We start from the raw sequence: 21,708 nt of genomic DNA, 5'->3' as shown, positions 1-21,708 counted from the left end.
AAAAACACAAACATTTGAAACTCAGGAATTTCCATGTTTCTTGTAGAAGATTTATGAGATTAATCTCAAAGTTTCAGAGGTTTTCCAAGCAAATGTTCGACTTTTGGCGCTCAGAAATGTTCAAGTTTCAAGTATTTTTGGCAGAAATTTACTCCTCCTCTTTTTCTATCAATGACCCCTTAGCCTTACTGTTTCACTTACAGAAATAAACATTAAATTTTTTTTTGTGCAAAATCTCCACAGCCTTCTAGCTACTCGCCAAAAAAATTCCTTCCATTTCTGAGCACATTCCGGTACAACTCGCAAAGCCAAGCCCTCCACCCTCTCCCCGCTGCCTCTCCATCAGTATTTCCTCTCCTCCCTCCGTCGGGTTGGAGCAGATCCTTTTCGGAGCAGGAGAACAGAGGTCGTGCGCGTTTCTCTCCTCCTGCAACAGAAAGCAGGCTCTGACTCTCAGCAGCCTCCGGGGTTTTCCCCTTCTACCAAGGATATGGAGTCTAAAAGAGTCGCTGGGATTATTCCTCGGGTTGCCCGGCTTCTTCTCCTTCTTGGCTTGTTCGGGACAACCGCAGAAGGTGAGGCAGATGTGCTCTTTTCTTTTTACTACTTTTCTCTTCCCGGATGAGATTGCGCATCCAGGCGTTGAGTGGAGGTTATAGTTCCTCCTCGATTTGAATTATGAGCGTTTTAAAATGCAAACAGCCTACAAATAGTTGTCTGAAATGCATGCACCTGAGTTTAATTGTGAAATGTGCAGCAACATTTTGCGCGCCTGTTAATTAGTCACTAAGAGAAGCGCAGTTTGTTGCACTTTTTGACGCTTTTTGGGTAAAGAAAAAAAAAAATCCTTAGCTATAGAAGTGTTGTTCTGGTAGCAAAGGTTTCCAGATCACTTGCAGAGTGTGGTGGTTGGTTTATTCTCATGCATGCCAACAGTACAGCGCTGTGTTTGGGCGACGTGTTGCTGCAGAGCGCAGCGTTTTAAGCGTCCTGCGCAACTGTGGGAAATGTTTAAGGGAAAGAGGCGAGATAACCTCATTCTGTTAACTTTCTCTGTGTTCAGCATACCATGAAAATGTAGAGGCATTCCTGCTGGTGTCAAGTTTCTCTGATTTAAAGGAGCGGGGCTCACAGAACGCATTACGGGATGAACTTAGAGTAAAAAAAAAAGTAAATTGTGACACGAAGAGAAAAGGAGACACAATTTACTTCTCTGTTTACAAAAATAAACCAAAAGGTGTGTTTTGTGAATATATTCAGCCTCATTAAGTCAATATTTTGTATTATATTCTTTGCAGATACAAAGAATGGTGATTCTGATGGGTTTTCACACGCTTTGCTCCTCTAGAGATTAAAAAATAAAAAATCTTTTATTTTTCTCCTCCTGATGACTTTGAAGATTTATTTCCAAATCTTGCCATTTGCAGTTTTTCAGTTGTACTTAGCCCTGAACTTTGACTGGGCCATTTTAAGACGTGTACTTTAATCTTAACCTCAGTAACTCTGGCTGTATGTTTCATGTCCTGAAAGTCACATTTCCAACCCAGTGTCATTTTCTTTGCCTCCTTTGTTAGGTTAGGATTCAGGATTTTGCTGTATTCCATTCTAGAACAGCAGTCTGCAACCTTTACAGCTCAAAGAGCCATTTTTACCCTCTCTGAAACAAACAAACAAAAAACAACTCATTTAGAGCTGCAGTCTACATTACCTTTTAAGTTTTGATGAATTTACAAAAGATTTGGTGTTATTTTTAAGAAAACAACATTTTACTTCTATTCCAAGGTCTTAAAATGAAAATAGAAAACAACATAAAACCTTTGCAAAAAGAAGATGGATGCGTTGCTCTCTATAGGATGCTGATAACATATATTCCAACTTCATGATGAGAAAGATATCACATTGTTAACAAATACAAAACCTGCATGTTGTTGTTATTGTATTCATAGTTAGAAACAGTTGCTTCTTTATCATCTAAGCCATTGTGGAAGAATCAAAGAGCCACTTGCAGCTCCGGAGCCGCAGGTTGAAGACCCCTGCTATATTAAATGAGGTAGTGTCATTTATTATTTAACATCTTTGTTTTCTGACATTCATCTCAAGTAGCCAAAATCTTACAGATTTTATACAAAAATGGCAACACAGCTACATTTCATTAGACCATACCATGAAAGAAGAGGTCAAACCAAACAACAAAATCTAAACAAAGAAACAAGAATATGATTATTAATCTAATTTACAAACTCATCTACATATATAAACAGTCTGCAAAATAAAACATTTAGTACAGGGCAACTCAACAGGTTAGTTTGAAGGAAACAAACAATATAATACAGAAAAGAAAACCCTCCATTTGGTTGATGCAATCAGTGACATCATAAACTTAAACAGGAAATGCTGTGCAGGCCCCGCCCATTCACCTGCTCGGGTTGTAGCCTCAAAAGAGACAAAAAATGGTGAGTAAAAAAAGAAACAAATAATTTACTGGAAATTTACCTTTATGATAAAAGCATAATGGTTTCTAAAAAACAACAACATATGCTCAGATGTGAACAGCAACACAATGGAACCACAAACAAACCTGATACATTGACTGAAGCAAAGTTACAACAGCAGTGTTTAAGTGAAAAAATGACCAACTATAGAAAGATCAAATAAATCAGAAACATATTTAAGGGATAAGTGGTAAATAAACACAAACTTAACCACTTTGTCACAGTTTCCCATACCTGGCTTTGCATGTCTTGGCTTCTTTTCTGGTTGATGTTATTTCCTTGGTCAGTTTGCAGTTTTCCCAGACTCTTTCCATTTCTCTTACCTGTCTGCTGTGTTCACTATGGTTATCCAATAAAAGATATTTTACTTTCTTTTTATAATGTGACAAAACGAGGCTTGTGCCACTTCCATATGTGGAACAAATGTGGCTACATATCTGATTATTAAAGAAGTGTGAACCACCATGTTGCATCTTACTTGACTTTTACGTCATTGACGTGAGACAACCAAGGGCACATTCATCACGAATAGCAATCTAGAGAGAACAATCAACCTAAGAGTTGTGTTTTCAACTGTGGGAGGAACCAGGAACTCAGGACTTTCTTGCTGCAAGGCAACAATAGTGGTGACAGAAAATGTTTTAAAGGGGATCTATTATGTGAAATTCACATTTTGCAGTTTTGTATTTTTCCGTTTGGGTTTCTGCTGCTTCTAAAAACAGCCAAAAGTTTAAAACAAATCACCCAGACATTGTTTAACAATAAGTTTAAGGTTTTTAGTGACTGCAAAATGAGCTGTTTCCAAAAACATTTGGAATATAATGTCACAAATCAGCCGAGCCTAGCCCGTTACCTAGCAACCCTAGTGAAGCCCAGTCCGTTACCTAGCAACCTAGTGAAGCTACATTAGGGTTGCTAGTGGTTTTTCCGCTGTATGTGCTGTACACTGGAAAAGACAAGTGTTTTGTTCTTGACTTACCATCCAGAAACCTCTTCCTGCATTCGTATTGGTTTTGCAGAAGGCCCTACTTCTGCTTTTCAAAGATGTACGGTTGTATAATTGTGCAGCCATTTTCAGGTGCAAGTGTAAACACTGAGTTTGAGGCGTGGCCAGCAGCATGTTTGGATTTAAAGTGATAAGAAGCCATAAAAAACATTAAAAACAATCTAATCTGAATAGACTAAAATCTTATCGAAGAATGATTTTGTAAAAAAACGTGAACGTGTTTTGTATAGACCGTGGAGCTATCCTAACCTGTTCAAGGAAACACAATAGGCCAACTTTAGATAATTTAAAAAATAATTCTCCCCTGCGTAAATCAATTGACACAGAGAAAGAGATGAAGGGACACATCTTCTGGTTGATGTCATTTCCCACAAGAAACTAGTTTCCAGAAGGATTTGTGAATCTTTTCCTCTCTGTCTGTTTACCTCCTGCTGTTTCTGTGCTTCAGTTGTTTCTCCTCTCCTCCTGCTGCTTCTGACTCAGACGAGCCTTTAACTATCCCTTGCCCCCCCTCCTGCCCACAACCAACTCCTCTCTCTGTTCGATGCTGATTTTTCTCTGTCCTGCTGGTCCTGTTGCCAGTTCCCATTCGGTCATCAACACATATCCCTTGGTTTTATTTTCTCCTACCCTGTTCCTCTTTCTAGGTTTGCCATCCCTTTGTCCCTCCGCTCCCCTGCTGCATCTGTATATCAGAGAGAGGAGCTGTCATGTTCCTCTTTTTTCTTTACTACTGTTCATCTTCATACCTCCCTCCCTACAATCCTTCCTGCTACTTTTTTCATTGTGTGGTTGTTTTTCTAAAATCAATTCTCAGATTTTGTTTCTCCCCTTCTGTCAAGCTGCAGCAGCATTTAAATCCTGATAATTTAGTTGTATCCGTGTGTATTTTTGTCCCGCTTTAAATTGTCACAGGTACATTTTTTTTTTTGCTTCCCCTTTTGTGTCGCAGCGGCAGACGAATCCTGCAAGGATCATAGACCTCAGCAGGCAGCGCAATAAAACAAGGCTGCAAAAGGGAAAGAAGCCCAGCTGCAGATTTCAGAGCTAAGCTCACATCTCTGTCGTCCTGAAAGACAGTTCAGTGTTCATTATTGTTGCTAAATGGCAACACAGTAGAAATCCATATTTTAAGAGCCACAGATGGTGGCGCGTTAGACGGAGAAGACTGGAGTGCGTTTTAAAGCGATAAATTTCAGGAAGGTTGCTCTTTGACACATCCGCCTCCAGGGCTTCAAAGCCACTGTGCATGTAATTACCTTTTGATATTTACAGACTGATGGAGTCTTTGAGTGTTGAGAAACTTCTTATTTCAATGTACAGAAAAAAAGAATATTAGAGTAGATTTTTGATTAGGCTGATGATGAAAAAGGGGGAAATTTAAGCTTCATTAGCGTCTGCAGCAACAACATTTCTTTAAAGTACAACTCTGATCCAAAGGCGGAATGCATATCGACATGTTAATGGATTTAATGGTTTATTTATCAGCTTGTTTTCATAAGTGGAATGATTGGACAACAACTTAAGGAGATTTATTGAAACATAAGTCAAGTGTACAGGTTTCAGTGTATTGTTTTGTGTAAAATTATACAGATAAGCCTAAAATTAACACATTTCTGACAGACTTAGATTTGAAGAAATCCTTTATTTTGTCCAGAAATGACTAGAAAGAATCTTAACATTTTGGCCAGGGTCAACTTGAGTTTGACAGAGAATCTGTGTTGGCAGCAAACATTAGGGTGATGGCAATGAGGCTTTCCAAACACTCAATATAAACAGTTTCCAGTTGAGAAGGACAAGAAGCTGGTCAGGAACTTTAAAACTGCTACAATGCCAGTGAAAAGGTTTCTGTAAATAATCAACAAGGGGATAAATAATTAAATACATTTTATATACAAACAGATTATTTAGTTTATTTTATTTAAAAAATTAATCCTCCATTTACGTTGTTTTATTGAAATACCAGACACATATCCAATCATAAAAAAAGTTTTTGATTGATTAAATCCATCCCATCCCATCTTAATCCTGGTTTAGGTTGTAGGTTAGGGTTCCTTTTCTGTTTTATATTAATCTAATTCTGCTTTATGATCATCTGTCTAAAGAACATTATTCCAGAAAGACAGGAGCAACATATTAAATGTTTAAATCTCCCTCATAATGCAGATGAATTATGTTCTCATCATGTATACTTGAAGTGATGTAAGTTTGAATGAATGTTTGTCCCCTAATTCATCCTCCATCAAAAATCGCATTTTTATTACGTTTTACTAGAAATTTTACAGCATTATAATCACACAGGCTGTTTCAGGATGACCATATTTGTTCAAATGGCTACAAGTTAGCTAAATTAAGCATAAATATGATGCGCTAAAACACAAAGTCACCAACTACATTGGTAAAATAATAAATATAACCTATATTTAGAAAAATCTGTGAACACCTGTAGGTTAATAGATGGATGTCAGACAGGAAAGTTTGAAGACATCTGGTGGCCAGATGGAGAACAAGAAAAGCAAGTATACAGAGAATGAAATAGATATATTCATATGTTTTCCAGTGATATTATTCATTGAGGACAGAGATATCAGTGTCAACAGAAACAGCCCTAAGACATGTTTTTGTCGATCATGAAAACACAAGACTGGAGAGTATTTGTCAGTTAGGAAGATATTGAGAAAGAGAGGCTGGTTTTTGGCAGAAAATGGATCAGAAAGTGAGTTAAGCATTTGGCTCTGCAGAAATACTCAAAATGTGGAGAGTAAAACTCCACAAAAGACCCTAAGAAACCTTTTAAATTTGTGTTTTGCATTAAAACTGTGAGGGTATTGTTGGTGTACTTGAATGTTCTGTATAGTTTGTCCAAGCTCAATAAAAGTAGTAAAAAGCGATTAAAAAAATATTCAAATAATTAAAAAAAAATATATATTTCAAATGCTTTCATATTTTTTCTAATTTAACAATAAAGCCAATAGTTCAACTCTGACGGTACAAAGGAAAGGAAACTACTTTTATTTCTTAAGAAAAAAAACCAAAACAAAACTATATGTGCATTTAAAAGGAAAAGTTGGAGAAACAGCAACTTTGGTTTTAAAACAAGTCTTGCTGAGCTGCAGCATCGTTGAAGTGGTTATACTTGCTGCCCCTGCATTTGCAGTGCAGAGATCTTAGCTTCACAGTAAAAGCGTCAGCTCAAAAACCGGTGATGTGTGACCTAAAAGTGGTTAAATAAATCCTGTGCAGATAGTCTGACCTAAAAAAAAACAGTAGAAGTGGTGAAACTGATAAATCTTTTAGAATGGTTAAGTTGTAAAAATGGTTTGCAAGGTTTTGTAGCTATGCAGCAGAAAATGTATAATAAAAACGTTGTATTTTCACAGATTGTATCATTTTTATTGCTATGAAGTGGTAATTTGCTACACACTGTTATTTCTGGGTTTGTTGAAAAATAGGACGTGTGGTTTCACATTATGGTTCTGCACAACCAACAAGAATGCTGCACGTGGCTTCCGTTTGGTAAGTGAACAAAACACTTGTCTTTTCCAGCAGCCATTGTACAGCGGTAAAAGCAGCTGACCAAACATGCTGGAGCTCCGCTTGGGTTGCTAGGTGAGGGCAGTGCCTGCTGATTTGTGACGTTACATTCTGGAAGTTTTTGAAACGGCTCATTTACGAGACACCAATAAACATTAAGTGGATGGTTTTTTTTCTCTCTCTTTTTTTTAAGCGTGTGGGCTGTTTTTAGAAGCAGCAGAGACTCAAATGAAAGTACAAAAATGTGCAAGATGTGAATTTTGCATAATATTTCCCCTTTTTAAATGTGTTTCATATTTTTCTTATTTGGATTTATTTTAAAAATAATCCCAGGTTTAATTGTTGCTCTTGTTTCATGTTTGGTGTTAATATGTTCTCTTTATGCTTGCTTTCTGGGATTCCCCTCATATCTTGGTTTTGGTAAATATCTAAAAATCCAGGCTGTTTAGTGGGATCTGAGGAACAAGGGGGGGAAAAATGGCTCTACAGGAAGATGGTCTGAGGATCGAGACGTCAGTGGAGGAAGGTTAATTTAGTATCTGGTTAAGTATCTCTGTGTTGATTGTGTGAAATGTTTATGCTCATCATCATGCTGAAAGACCTAATAATGATAAATTCTTACTTTTCGGGCAGAGTCCATGTCACTGGAAGAGAAACAGGCCCAGAGAATCACAGATCTCTACCAAACATATTAGTTTTACTCCATATCTGCCTATTATAGCATTTAAATAATTAGTTGGCTTGTGGATGGCATCAAAATATTGTTGCAGACCTATTCTGCAATTGATGGACTGCTACCTAAATGTTCCGCTTCACTCTGATCAACTAAACAAAAAACCAAAAAACCTTTATTTTAATAAATTTCTTCATTGTTCAATAGGAATTAGAGGCCATGCTGCTGCTTATTTTGGGGTTGTTTTTGCACGTCTTTGCCAACCGTGCCTTTAAGTGGGTAAACTAGATGAATGGGTGGATGCATGAATCTGAAGGATTGGAGGAACTGCTGTGTTATTTTGCTGACTTGTACCTTGTTTCCTCACAACTCAGCTATAAAAAGTTTTGCTGTAAAGTCATGAAGACTGCAGAAAGTAACTGATGACTCCTGAAAACGTCTTAATCCCATATGTTGAACAAATTAATTTTGGCAGGATTTCAGCTGCACTCCACCTACTCAATGTAATGTACAACTGGAAAAGACTTTTTAATTGATTTGGATTTGTCGTTTTCTTTCTTTTTTTCTTTTTTGCAAGCATTTTGTCGACCAGTTCAAAAACACAACTTTTAATTCAATTACTGGTGATAAACTTAATACTTTTTTACACTTTAAAACAACTGAGCCACACTTAATTGTGTCTACTGTCTTTTGCGCTTCAAGTCAAATAAATTTAGCAAGTTTTAAATTTTGAACCTAAATGTGTGAGTTTGTAAAAGATTAACTTGCACTCATAAGTTGTGTTAACTTTTTATTACTTTTGTCATTCCTCCAAGAGTTTTTAGGTTAGCACTTAAAAAACTGAGAGAAGATAAAGACAGGCATGGGAACTATTTCCCAGAGTGCTTAGCGGCATGTTTTTGTATCCTGAGTTTGAAGTGCGTTACATTGAACTGACTCTTGTGTGTTACTAAAGCAAATGTTTCTTTTAATGCAACTGACAGTTTGCAAATCTTGAGGACAATGTCCTGTTCACACTAAATGTTTATGAGCTTTAATTCATTGTGAGGCTTATGAAACTTTATCAGATCAGAAGTTTTGTTAATGCAATTTGAAACAAGAATTTAAATTATTCTGAAGTAAAGTAAGTAGTTATTTTAACTTGATATTATGAGTAAAAGTAGTAGAGAAATGTTTGATCTGCAACTGGGTGAAGGCACCTTTTTCTTGCATATTGTGAAATAATTATTGCAAATTGCAGCACTAAGTTAAAACTCACAATTCTAGATTAATGAGCTTAAAAATCAATGTTTAGACAACTTGTCTCTTGTTGTTAAATCAACTTTATGAACTTTCATTTCTGAGTTAAAAGCAATGCAATTTTCTTGGCAGCATTTGGACTTTAATTTTCAAGTTAAACCACCTTGAACTTTTTACAGTGTAAGTCATAATTAGCTCCTTTGAAAAGCGGAATCCCTCTTTTCAGTTTCCCTGGTATTTTACTCTGGGGTCTTGGACAAGAGGCTTTAATTTTCACCAAATCATGAGTTGAGATTCAACTTTTGTCATCAGGACTGAGATACAGAGTGACACACTGTAAAACCGATGGACGGAGGAAATTTTTCAATGCCACTGCTGTCAGACTGATAAATCACAGCACAAGAAGACTTTACTGACTTCCCTCTCTGTGCTGAAAGATTGTTGTTGATGAGGTTGTCAGATGTTTTTTATGTGAGTGACTGCTGACTGTGCAGCAAATTGCCCTTTGGGGGCAATAAAGTTTAACTGAACTCAACTATTGGGGCCATTTTTCTCCCCGCCATCATTCCCTGTACAGAATCAGAGTGAAATCGAGCAGAACAGAAGTAAGCACCAGAAAATTAGATTAAATTTTTTTTAAAAAACCTTAATTTATGCCAAAGGGAAATTAACTGTTGTAGCTGGTATAATTCAAGTGTTTTCAAAGAGTTGATGTGGATGGTGAGGCTGGGAGCAGGAAGGATCTCCAGTAGCAGTCAGTCTTGCAGCAAATCTGAAAAGACCTCTGACTGAAGACTGCTGTTTTATGACAATCTGACTGTCAGGCCTGTCACGATTAATTCTCCCTGTAATGATTGTGATAAATGATAATATTGTTGCTTTGAGACCATTTTTAATATGTTGACAATGGCATAATAATGCAAGTTTGTCCTCTCGAATACCAACACATTAATTTTGTAAAGGTCACTTAACGCTGGAGCTGGAAAATATTTTAAATATTCTAAATAAAACACAATAAACAAAAACAATAAATCAAACAGAAATAAAAACCTACATACAACCAAAACCAAGAATAAAATGGATCATGAAGTCTCTGCAAACAAAATTGTCCTTCAGAAATATTAATAATCGGAAAGAAAATTACAAAACTCATTTTAATTTATCATACAATAAATTAATTGCTTTTTGCAACAGGCATAGCAACTGTTTAAAAGATAAACAGTAAAAGCAAAAATCTTTCAAACTGTAGCGAATAATTGTCCAATAAGCATTGCCTCAACTTAGAAAAACTAAACTCAAAATGATGAACAAATCAGAGCTGCTACTCCAACATGCTGCTAGCCTGAGAGACGGTATCCTAGAAATGTCTCTACAACTGAGGTAGAGCTTTTGGATGGACCCTGAACTAAAGGTGGTGCTGTAGTAGGAAGTTCTTAAATATTTGTTGCTGTTCAACAAGTCATTACATTTTATATTCAGTAATCTCCTATTTTATACTCCCCTGCAGTTCACATTTTATGCTAAATTTAAAACGATAAACAGGAATTCTGAATTTTTGATGCTACCATACATCTAAACAGAACCACCTTCAGTTTGCATTCAAATAAATAATAAAATAATCCATCCTTAATTAAAATCTATTTGCAATTAATTGGAGAGATTCAGCTGCTGTGAAGAGAGAGAAAGTAACTTTCTAATCAAGGAGAGATTTGAGCGGGCAAAGTAGAAATATTTAACAGATTATATGCTGAGCTGCAGATATAAAGCAATCACATCTGCCCAGGTTTGGTGATGATTTACCGATTTTAAGCTCGAATGGAGCAGACATGCTGCAGCAGTGGCTGCTCCTTCATATGCATGTTTGGTTGCTGTTCCTAGAAATCTCAGACTAGTAAGCAAATTTAAGCCAAGGTTTATTTCTATAGTGCATTTAAAACAAGCGTAGTTGATCAAAGTGGTGCTCAAGGTAAAAATCATTAGCTGCATAAACAGTAAAATAAAACACGGTAAAAGAACAAGCAAAAAGTAGAAAAATATATCAATTCAGTATGAGGATTTTCACACTAAAAGCTAAAAATAGTTTGTACAAACAGAACTAAAAACCAAAGTGTGAAAGTGAAATTTTGAAAGAATCTTACCAAGTAGTTTTGGTCTAGTTTTAATACGAATATCTTAGTATACTTGAAATAAAACAAAACAAACTTACAAAAGACTTCTCAGCAAGATATAAGAGTTTGTTTTAAGTGAATAATTCCTTAATGTTGATGAAAAAGTATGAATTATAAGTGACATTATCAATAAAAATTTTCATACACACCTTTATATTTTTCATTTATTCTTTGCAGCACTTTGGGAAAAATTCATGAAAATGAATGTGCAGATTATTTCACTTATAACTAGTAACTTTTCATCAACATTAGGAAGCTAGTGACTTAAAACAAGCTCATATACCTTGCTGAAAAATTACTTGTAGTTAGTTTTGTTTTATTTCAAGTGTACAAAGTTATTTGATCTAGAAACTAAACCAAAAATACTTTGTAGGACTTCATGTTTTTGCAGTGCAAGGACAGGTTGTTCCACTGCTTTGGTCAGATTGCTACTCTAATTTTGAGTAGCCCTCTGAAAGTCCCTAAAAACTGTTGGTTTGTGGACCTTAAAGGTCTGGATGGAGTATTAAAGTTCAACAGTTGAGAGAAATATGACGGCTCCATAACATTACCACTCCTATAAAACAAGCAATTAAATATCAAAATGTCAGGTTCAGTTAATTTAAAATTCTCTCTAATAATAGTTTTCCAGACAGTTGGGAGTATCGGTCTGTGACTTTTTACTCATAACTTCTGTAAAACATTTTCCCAGATCGCAGTAGCACCACTGCAGCAGGAGGAGCTGCAGGGTCGTAATCTATGTGAAAACGCAAACAAGAAGTGGTGTAGGCAGAGAGACAGGCTTTGGGAAATTAAAGAAACAATGGTCAGGACACCACGGTGGAAAGGAATCAGTTCTCTGATTAGGATGCGTGCTGGATGCCTCCCGTTGCAGGTTCCTGGGGAATCCCAGTGAAAAAACACCCCAGGGTTCACCTCCAACTTCCTTTAGGGATTATTTCCCTTCCAGCCCAGGTATGCCTTGGGATCCACTTTTAGAAGCTGGAAAGTATCACAGGCATTAATGTTTTCCTTCCCTTTTGGGATTTTTTTCAGTCTTTGCAACATGATCTTGGATGAGGGAGAGGATCATGGATTAATAAATGGATTGATTATTGATTGAACTTTCTTCTGTTTGAAATGGTTTCCAATACCCTTAAAATGTAAGAATATGTTAGAGAGCAAAAACAATCAGCATTTATTACTGCATGGGCTCCACTGGCGGTCATTTTAAATTTGGTTTCTAGAGATTTTCAGTGTCTAATCTGACTTCATAATCCAGGGTATGAGAGATTTGTTACTTTTCCAGGTGTTTTTGCAGGAATTATGAATCGACAACATTTTGGTTTGATAAAACAGCTAAAAATCATCTTAATTCTGGTGTTTTTGTTTCTTTGTTCACCAGCTGACTTTAATTGTTCCCTCAGAAATTTTTCATGTCCTGTGACTAATTGTGTTTTCTTCTTCCTGTTGGCCATAATTTGCTGTTTTCTTAACTGTGATTAAAGCAAAACATCATTGGCCAAAGATTGATTTTACAAATTATTTGCTTGGTTGTTCAGTTTGTTTTCTTGATTACATTTAAATTGTAGTTGCTATTTTTTTTAACTGTAAATACATCAGAGTTTTTTTCATTATTACAGATCTTTTTGTTGTTTTTTTATTGAGCCTGGAGGGGAAAACAGAGAAATGTGTACAAGTGCAGTAAGCATTATTATTGATCAACATAACCTGATTTCCTCATGGAGTTTATGCACTATTAATAAAGCTATTGTTATTTAAAGATGGGTTTTGCTGCAGGACAGTGGGAAACACATTAGCTGTAAATTAAGTCAATGAATCATTGCTAAACGTTTTAACATGTAATACAGCTTTTATGTCAGTTGTATTAATATATATTTATATTTTACTAGTTTACCAAAAGAGAATATTTCTTTACCTGAAGAATCATTGTAAAACAGACCTGACTTTGCTATTTGCTTTTAGGAAATAAATAATTTTTATATCATTGTTAAAAATGTACCTGCAATTTATAATGCAGGCTTGGTATTTGCAGAAAAATATTTGCTCAATTGCCTTACATACATATGAATTTAAGTGCTTTGCAGCTAACCCCTCTGGGAAGGATTTCAACAAGGGTTACTTTGGGATTTTTGGGGGGGATTTTTCAAAACTGTTCTTCACACGTGTGTGAGGTCAGGCACTGATGTAGGATGAGAATACCTGGTGCAATCTCCACTTTAGTTAATTCAAAAGTTGCCCTCTTGGGTCAGATATCTGAACTGGCCAGTAAAATTCTTTAACACCAAGCTCAATTTTTCATATTTCCCTGGACCTTTCTAGATTTACACTGAGCTTACAGGGTTAAGAGTCAATTTATTTCATTTAAGAAAAACAACAACCCTACTTTCAGTTATTAACCTTCTCATTAACAGTCAAAGATTCTCAAGGGAAAGATTTCTGTCTGACTAACTGTCGAATAATGATTGAGTTGCAAAACATAAAGGTTTTGGTTTTGAAGACGTTGGTTGTCAGAAAGTAGGCACACTTTCACCAATGTTTGCTAACAGCTGAGCTAATTTTTCATTTCACGCTTTTGCTAACTTTAAAAACGTTAAGCACACTTGGCTTCACCTAAATTAATTTTTCTAGATAAATTCTAAAGCATCCGTTTTGTAAACATCTGTGTTGAAGTGGTGATTATTGAGCAGTAAGAACAAGTAATTACATGTTTATGTTCACGCTCTTTACTTGAAGGGGTCGAAGACTGTTTACGCTGTAGTTCTGTCTCTTCTCTGAAAGTTCTCTCTCTTTTTTCCCCCTCTCTTCATTTCAAACAAGAAACATACAGGAACAAAATAAAACACAGACACCAGAGAACACAATATATATATACTGTATATATAAATACAATATCTAGGGGGAATAAAATTAAAAATTAAATTGGTGCTTCAGTCTTTCAAGGGCAAATAATGCCTGATGTAACGCTTTAATGTTTATGATTTGTGCTTTAGGGTTTGTGTAACTAACTCTGTAATTGTCCAGGTCTTCTCCATGTGAAGTCTGTTCTCCTTGTGCTTGCTTTGGTTTTCAGGCTTTTTGCACATCAATGTGGCATCATGGCTTAAATTTGTTGTACCTTTCTGTTAGACAAGGATTTAGCTGGTGCTTGCATACTGTAATCTTTCTCTCTGGCCTTTTGAAACCCTGAATATCAAACTATGAATAAGTAAAAATCCATTTTAGACAATATTGGGCTTTTATTGCTTCACAGCAGGGACTGAATTGGTCCATCCAAGTTTTCCAGTTTTCCAATGAGATACATCCGCACATCTTTCTGTTTGTACTTGGAAAAGTCTTTTGAGATTGCATTTCAGACCTGAAAACACACTAATGTCAAGATCCAGCTGCCTGAATTAGACTCATCTGACCTGTTAAGAACAACAATGTTTCTCTGAGGATAAGCTAATACTCAGTGTCTCTGCCTCCTAGTGCTGAGGCAGTAAATTATTGAGTGTTTTCAGTCTAAATGCTTGCTTTACTGCTGTAGTGGTCAGAAACAATGGGAGGAAAAGCCCATTAGAGCTCCTTAGTGTGTATTTATGCAACCAGATAACCAGCAGAGACTTAAGAAAACACAAACCTTGTTAGTAGAAAGTAAAGATGTATAAAGAATGTGCTTTCCTTGTGAATGGGACTGTTGGACAAATGTCTAATCAGCAATATTCCAAAGGTTATTTCTGTTTTATTGGTCTTTTGTAAGAAAACTATAATTTTCTACAAAAATAAAATTCTCAGATTCAGTTTGCTATAAGCACTACTAATTAAAATGATTACAAATAAACCCTTGTAATATATCATGCTGTCTTGAATGTTTATTTATTTCACTTACTGAAATAAAGTAACCTTTCAATAATATTACATTTCCTTTTTGCAAGAAACATTATTAATGCACTGATTTGTTATAAAGAATATTAATAATAGCATCAGGAAGAAATTACCTCTGTTATTATTCCCAGAATGAAAACAACACTGCTTTACATGAGAGGGATTTTAAAAAGAATCAGAGTAAAGGAAAGAAAAAATATAACCCACAGTTCACTCAAACCCATTAAGTTTCCCTTCAGCCATTTATTCCTCAGAGAGCCCACCTATCATTCATCATTCATTTAATAAACCATATGTTGTCTGTCTCAGGGTTCTCCTATAGCCAGAGGCAAGGTCTGGCTGCAGCTTTTAAAAAGAGCAAAGTGGCAGGCTACCGTACTGATGGGCTTTTCCTGCCTCTCTGTAATTATAACTCTTTTTCTGTTTTTAATAAATATATCAATACTTTTAATTTATTTCTTTATTTATTGCTTGCTTGTTGCAAAACAAGAGAGATAAAACATCCATGTACAGACATTTTAAAATAAAATCATAGGAAAAACTAAACAGTCTTGCTTTATGGATTTGTTAGAATTTAATAGGACTGGACAATAAATCAATAACAATATCACTACTTTTAGTCATAATAATTAGGGGAGCAATTTGATCTTTTTCTTTTTCTTGTTGAAGATTTGCTTGTAATTTTGTTAGACTTTGAACAGCCCAATCGGCCACTCTTTACAAGATTTCTCTCATCTGATTTAAGTTAGTGGTCAGTAACTCTACAGATTTAAGTGTTTTTAAATGACTACAAAAGTGTGATATTTATTTAAATATAAAAAGTTAAATTAATTCAGTCAATAAGGAAGCCTTCAGAGTTTTACTACGCCACTGACTATAAAAATCTCATCAATGCAGATTTGTGAACATCAGGAAACAATAAACAACTTTACTTCAATGTCTGTAGTTCCAGTCGAGAGTTGCTCTTTTAATCTGCTGACTTGCTGTGGGCTAAACGGAGTCAAGTTGCAATCAATAGATGAGCCATCATTTATTCATACAGAGTTGAATCTTCCAACAGGCGCTGCTTAGCAGGAGTGAAATGGTTTTTGAGTATTGCATCAATCACTCTTCTGCTGCTCCTAACTGATTTTTGGGCTCGTTTTTCAGCTGTCAACCTCAGGTACGTTCTCAGTCCGTCTCATTTGTTGTTCTGTTTCATTTCTTCCTCCTGAGCGCTTGGTGTGTTGCTGTCATCTGGACTGGTTCTGGTCAAATTAAGGCCCCGGGCAATATTTTGTTAAGTTGTTTTGGCTCCGGTCCCCTCCTCTGAGCGCAGTGGTTGGCACTGTTTTAACTTTCACTGATTCCATCAGTGTGTTGTATAATAAATGACAGATCTGAGATTCATTTTTGCTCTTTTCACTTCAGATTTGACAAGTAACAGCTTATGTAAAAATAAAAAAACAGTGACAGACATCGCATATAAGACATTTCTTTCTTAATCTTTGCCTAATAACAAATTATTTGTGGTAAAATTAATTGCTTTAATCCAGCCCCAGTGATGGATGCACCCTTGTGTGTAATGATTTCCAATTTCCTCAGGATTGAATTATGTTGGTAATATTATTTAGATCTCATCACTTTGCTCTGAGGTTGCTTAAGTCCTCTGAAAAAAGTTCTCCTTTAGTTTCAGAAATCCCTCCCTAAAGGGAGGATGAAATGTCTCTTAAATTTTGCTTTAAGTATTTTTTAAATTTCTGCCTGAACTGCAGAGTTATCCAACTATTTGTGTAAATGTCAGCTGCTTTGTGGTTTTCACGGCTTCTGGCTGATTTTCTTTGTAGCTTTGCAGTTCAGATTAGAATCATTGACATAATTAGTGATGTGGCATTAAGCAAAAATAATTTTCCATTTCTTGGCTACGATTGGTTAAAATCAGATTTTTCCCCCTAATACTTAAATGCATCAGAACAAAAAGAGCATTTCGTTTGATTTCACTGAAGAACATCTAAAAAGCCACAAAATGCCTCAAATTATAGTAATAATTCAAATTATCTAAGAAGTTTGGAATAAAGTAGAACAAAGTACTTTTTCATTTAGCATTTAGAGTGATTTTACCCTACTCTCAGTTCAACTTGAAAGACAAATTGGAAATAGATGTCAGTATATAAGACACTAAGGAATGTGTTTGTACAAATTATTTACTTTTTCTGTATTTTTGTGATGTGATGTTCCTGTGAGATTTTGGTAATCAGGGACTGTTCGGTCTGGGAGAAACACTCTGAGTGGAAGCATGGAGAGGATAACAGCTGGTAAAATTGTCACAAAACTCAGGGATGTTGGCCTGAAACAGACTGGGATCAACAACTTGGGCCCACACAATAGAAATACAGCTTTTAGAAAATTTAACAAGCACTTATTATGAAAAATGTACTTCCATTTGGGTCAACACTGCTTATAAAAGATGAAGTGTTTCAAAAACCTTCCAAATGTAACATCACGAATCACCAACTACAGCGAAGCCTAGCCCATTACCTAGCAACCCCATTGGAGCGTTGCCTGTTACCTAGCAACCAAAGCTGAGTTCCACCATGTTTGGTCGGCTGGTTTTACTGCTGTATGTGCTGGTTTAGTGCTTGCTGGAAAAAATAAGCATTTTGTTGTTGACTTACCAGTCAGAAACCACTTGCTGTGTTTATGTCTGTTGTGCAGGAGACTCCACTTCTGCTTTTCAAAGTAGTATGGTTGTATAATTGCACATCTGTCTGCAGGCAATTTCATGTGCGAGTATAAACGCTGCGTTTGGGGGTGCAACGTTTTGGATTTAAAGTGACAAGAGCCCCTAAAATATCTCATTCTGAAAAGATCTCTGACCAGAATAAAGTCTCATTATATAGGAATTATTTTGCACAAAAACTGCAACAAACATGTTTTTTATATTACATAGACCTATCATAAGTTGTTCAAGTAATGATGGTAAGCAAAGTAAGCAAAATAGGACACCTTTAAGCAAAAGCTTGCTAAATATATTGACGCTTCCAGTAAATACCAGTTAACCTGGAATAGACTCAAGAATACCAGGAAAGCTAATTAAAAAAATTATTCAAAGCACAGAAGCGAAGATACAGTGAACAGCTTTACTTTTATTTTTTACCTTTAGGCAAATGTTATTATGAATTACGTCAACCTAAGAGTCCGCTTTGATTCTGCATATAAAATCTGAAAATCCTGAAGGCTACATTGTGAATTCAGTGCAATCATTTCAAGCTTACAAAAGACAAAAGATATCTTATTTAGTCCTCGGAGGCCTTTGTTGGGAATTATGTCCACGCAATGCAATCCGTTTCAGGGTTGATCTAGTGAAGAAAATTTAGAGGACAGTCTAAATTCAACAGCCCGTTTCGCCTCTTAAGGGCATTTACACGCTTTCACTGGAAACTTTCGGTGCCATTATCCAACAAAACGTCTTTTAAGCCTCCCCTGTGATTGTGATTCACGTGCGAGCAACATACGAGTGAACCAAGAAGAGAAAAAGAAAAAGATTAACTCAGAATAAAATCTTTCCATATTTCTCTTTTAGTGTCAGTTATGAAAATCTGTGCTGGCAGCATGGAGCAGGAATGGGTCTCATGAGGGCAAGGTTACGAAAAACCAACAGTCATAAAAGTGGATTAGGAATCACAAACATATGTTAATGAGGAACTCAGAAAGGACAGCAGTTGATTCATGCATTTGAGAGTATATGTTTCCTTTGCAAAGCCTACTCTCTGAAAGCAATAAAACTAATCTATCCTGTGGGGCGCGACTTTTAGAAATTGGTTAGATAACTCTGATATCTTGTCAAAAATATGCTTGTTCATTAATACTCAATGGAATATTTGGCAACCATGACTGCCTAATATTAATTTAGTCTTTTTCTGCGTCTTTTTCAGCATTCGTTATAAAGGATGTTAATATTATAAATGATCCTAACTCTTCGGGATTTAGACTATAAGGGGAAATAGTTCCACTGCAAAGAGGAGGCCCCAAATTATTTATGTCATAATAAAAAGCAACGTTGCATTAACAGCAATAAAGGCTCCTTTGAAAATGTGCAAAACTATTTGTTCCACACCTGGACTTAGTTGGCTCCACTTAGATTTGTTTAGCGAACCAACAGCAAGAGGAGCAAGAAGCAAAGTAAAGTTATCTCTCCCAAAAAAGAAGAAAGACAGTGAAGGAAGAAAAAGGAGAGAAAAACAAAGATGGAGACAAAAATAAAGACAGACAGAAAGAGAAATAAAGAAAGAAAAACTACAAAAGAGCAGAAAAGACAGAAGCAAAGCAGAAAGTGAAAAGAAAATAGCAAAAATTCAAATTTCTTTGAGAAGGGATGTGATCAGCACAGCATACAGAGTTTGAGCGACCATCAGAACAAATAAGAAAGTTGGTGATTTATTTTGTGAAAGTCTATTATTTTCTAGAAATTGTTCTGAATTGAAGTAAATATGTAAATTTCTTTGGTGCTGAAATGTCCAGATATTAAGTGAATATTGGCCCCATCCAAGATGGTTTACAGGCCCAGGATCATGTGCTGCTGGTTGAGGCCTGATGTATTTATATTTTGACTGACCTTGAAGATTTAGCTTCTGTTTCTAATTAAGAAATACTTTAAGTTGTTAATAGGGAAGTCCAGAAAGGCTGCGCCTGTGTGTAAAACTAAAAACTGACCTGTCAACAGATTCTGTCTCCTGAGCTGCGAATCTCTGCAGTTTCACCAGGAGCCTATTGGCTCCTTTTCTGATTAATCTTCTATCAGTTTAGGTTCACTGCCATGTTTTGGTGGGTTTGTGTTTTACTTTTTCTGCGTTTGAGTGATGAACTGTGCTCTGTGAGATGTTCAAAGCTTGAGATATTATTTTATAACCTGAAACTGGCCTGAGGTTCTTTGTTATAGAGCTGTGTGCTTTTAGAAAAAATTGAAAGTGGACTTTTCCCCATGAGTTAAGGTTACATGAAAGTTCAACCTTTTTTACAAGTGATATCAAAAATATATAAAATTTTCTAAACCTCTTGAGAAAAGAACTGTATTTGTTTATGAAAGTGGACCAAAAAAAAGCATTTTCTGATGGATGTTTCTGCCTTTTATGAGAGCAGAAACTTGGTCCGGCCACCACAGCACATTTCCTAATTGTACTCATTATTGTATTAAGGTCAGTGTGTGTTCCAGTTAGAATACACTTGTCAGTTGTTTTATTTATGAACTGCTGATGCATTACTGATTACCTGAACTGACAAGAAACAGCAAGGTAATCTACAGTTAATGAGACGTGCAAGTGAAAAAATGTTAGCTAATGGGTAAGCAATTAGCTACAAATCATCAAGGTAAATGCCCACAGAGGGGCAATATATCATCATGCAATAACTGTTGAAGAACTCGTCATATTCGCATAGGGGCTAATCATTAAATATGGTTTTACTAACAGGTTATTTAGCAGTAATCTGTGGTTTTCTTTGCCCTTGACACAATAAGGAAACTAATTTTAAAACATAGTGACTCTAACTCCAGGTTTCACAAGAGTGCCTTAAGTTTACATTTTGTGAAAGATCATTCATTTTTGGAATAGTTTTTGCTTTCTCTTGTTACTTTATCACTAACAGTACCTGGGCATTTATTGTAACATTTAATTCTATCCTCAAAATCTCTCATTGTTATAAGACTTGGAATCTATTAAGATGATGAAAAATTCCAATAGAAGTTGTTTTGAAAATCCCCAATAACCATTGTTATGATTCCTACTTTTAATATTTTTCCACTGTTGTTTCCATTAGATGAACATATCAATACATAGTGATTGGAGTTGTTAGCTAAAGCGTTAGTTGTGCTAATCCTGAAGCAATAATCATAAAATATTAGTTCTGCTAACACTAAGCAGTACACCAACATGGTGGTTAGCTCATGCTAATGCTAAAGGGCTAACTTCAATTCAAATTATACCTGCCTTTGTCTTATAATACCCTTTGATAATGTATTCATGTTTATATCTTGTTCTTTACTGTCCATGTTTTATTTTGTTAGTGTATGTTTCTTGTTTTAAATAAAGTTATTGAAGAAAAAGAATGAAAACAGGAAACGGAAGTGCTGCATAAACAGTCTTCATCCACTTCAAAATAAGAGCATAAACATCTAACTACTGAAAGAGGCGACTGCCAAAACTTCAACACACATGTCGTACTTTATTGAACTGAAGGTTTACAAAACATCTAAATTAAACATTTAAATTAGCATTTTAGATTTAAAAAGATAACATAAAAAAACTAAGGGGAAGCAAAGTGCGCTAACCATTTTAAAAGTTAGCAAAAGCGCTAAACAAATAAATCCACAATTGCTGCAATTAGCAGAAATGTGCCACCACTGTCAACATATTTAAAAATATAGATAAAAATGGTTATGTAAGATGTCCTGAAGTAGCCTATTTTTAAAGGCATGTTTCAACATCTCACAATACTTTAAAATATAAAAAGTTAACAGCTGAATTTGCTCAATAACATCTTCACCTGTTAAGGAAACAAAATGCTTTGTATTGTAGTAAAATTGTTTCGAAAATAGTTTCCCAGTGACTTATGGACTCCATTATTTTACGCAATATCTCATCCTCTAATATATCACAAAACAGAACTATTCTATCTTATCTTATCTATGATTGAGTGGCAGCTCTGTGCAGGCAGCACCTCTTAACTTTGAGGTTAATGTTTGATTCCCCATAA

The 21,708-nt window shown here is 35.6% G+C and overlaps 1 protein-coding gene across 1 annotated transcript in view; it reads left to right on the top strand.

Annotated features, from left to right (window-relative positions):
- The first annotated feature begins 394 nt into the window (after positions 1-394).
- Positions 395-21,708, top strand: part of LOC114146557 (contactin-associated protein-like 4) — a 111,824-nt gene continuing 90,510 nt past the window's right edge. Inside the window, exon 1 of the mRNA XM_028020735.1 lies at positions 395-575. Within this exon, the coding sequence (XP_027876536.1) occupies positions 491-575 (85 nt within the window). The 5' untranslated portion in view covers positions 395-490. The remainder of the gene's footprint in view (positions 576-21,708) is intronic.

Source organism: Xiphophorus couchianus, chromosome 6 (assembly GCF_001444195.1).
Source record: "Xiphophorus couchianus chromosome 6, X_couchianus-1.0, whole genome shotgun sequence".
Taxonomy (NCBI): Eukaryota; Metazoa; Chordata; class Actinopteri; order Cyprinodontiformes; family Poeciliidae; genus Xiphophorus; species Xiphophorus couchianus.
The sequence above is the reverse complement of the archived record's forward strand: the minus strand, read 5'-3'. Positions and strand labels throughout refer to the sequence as shown.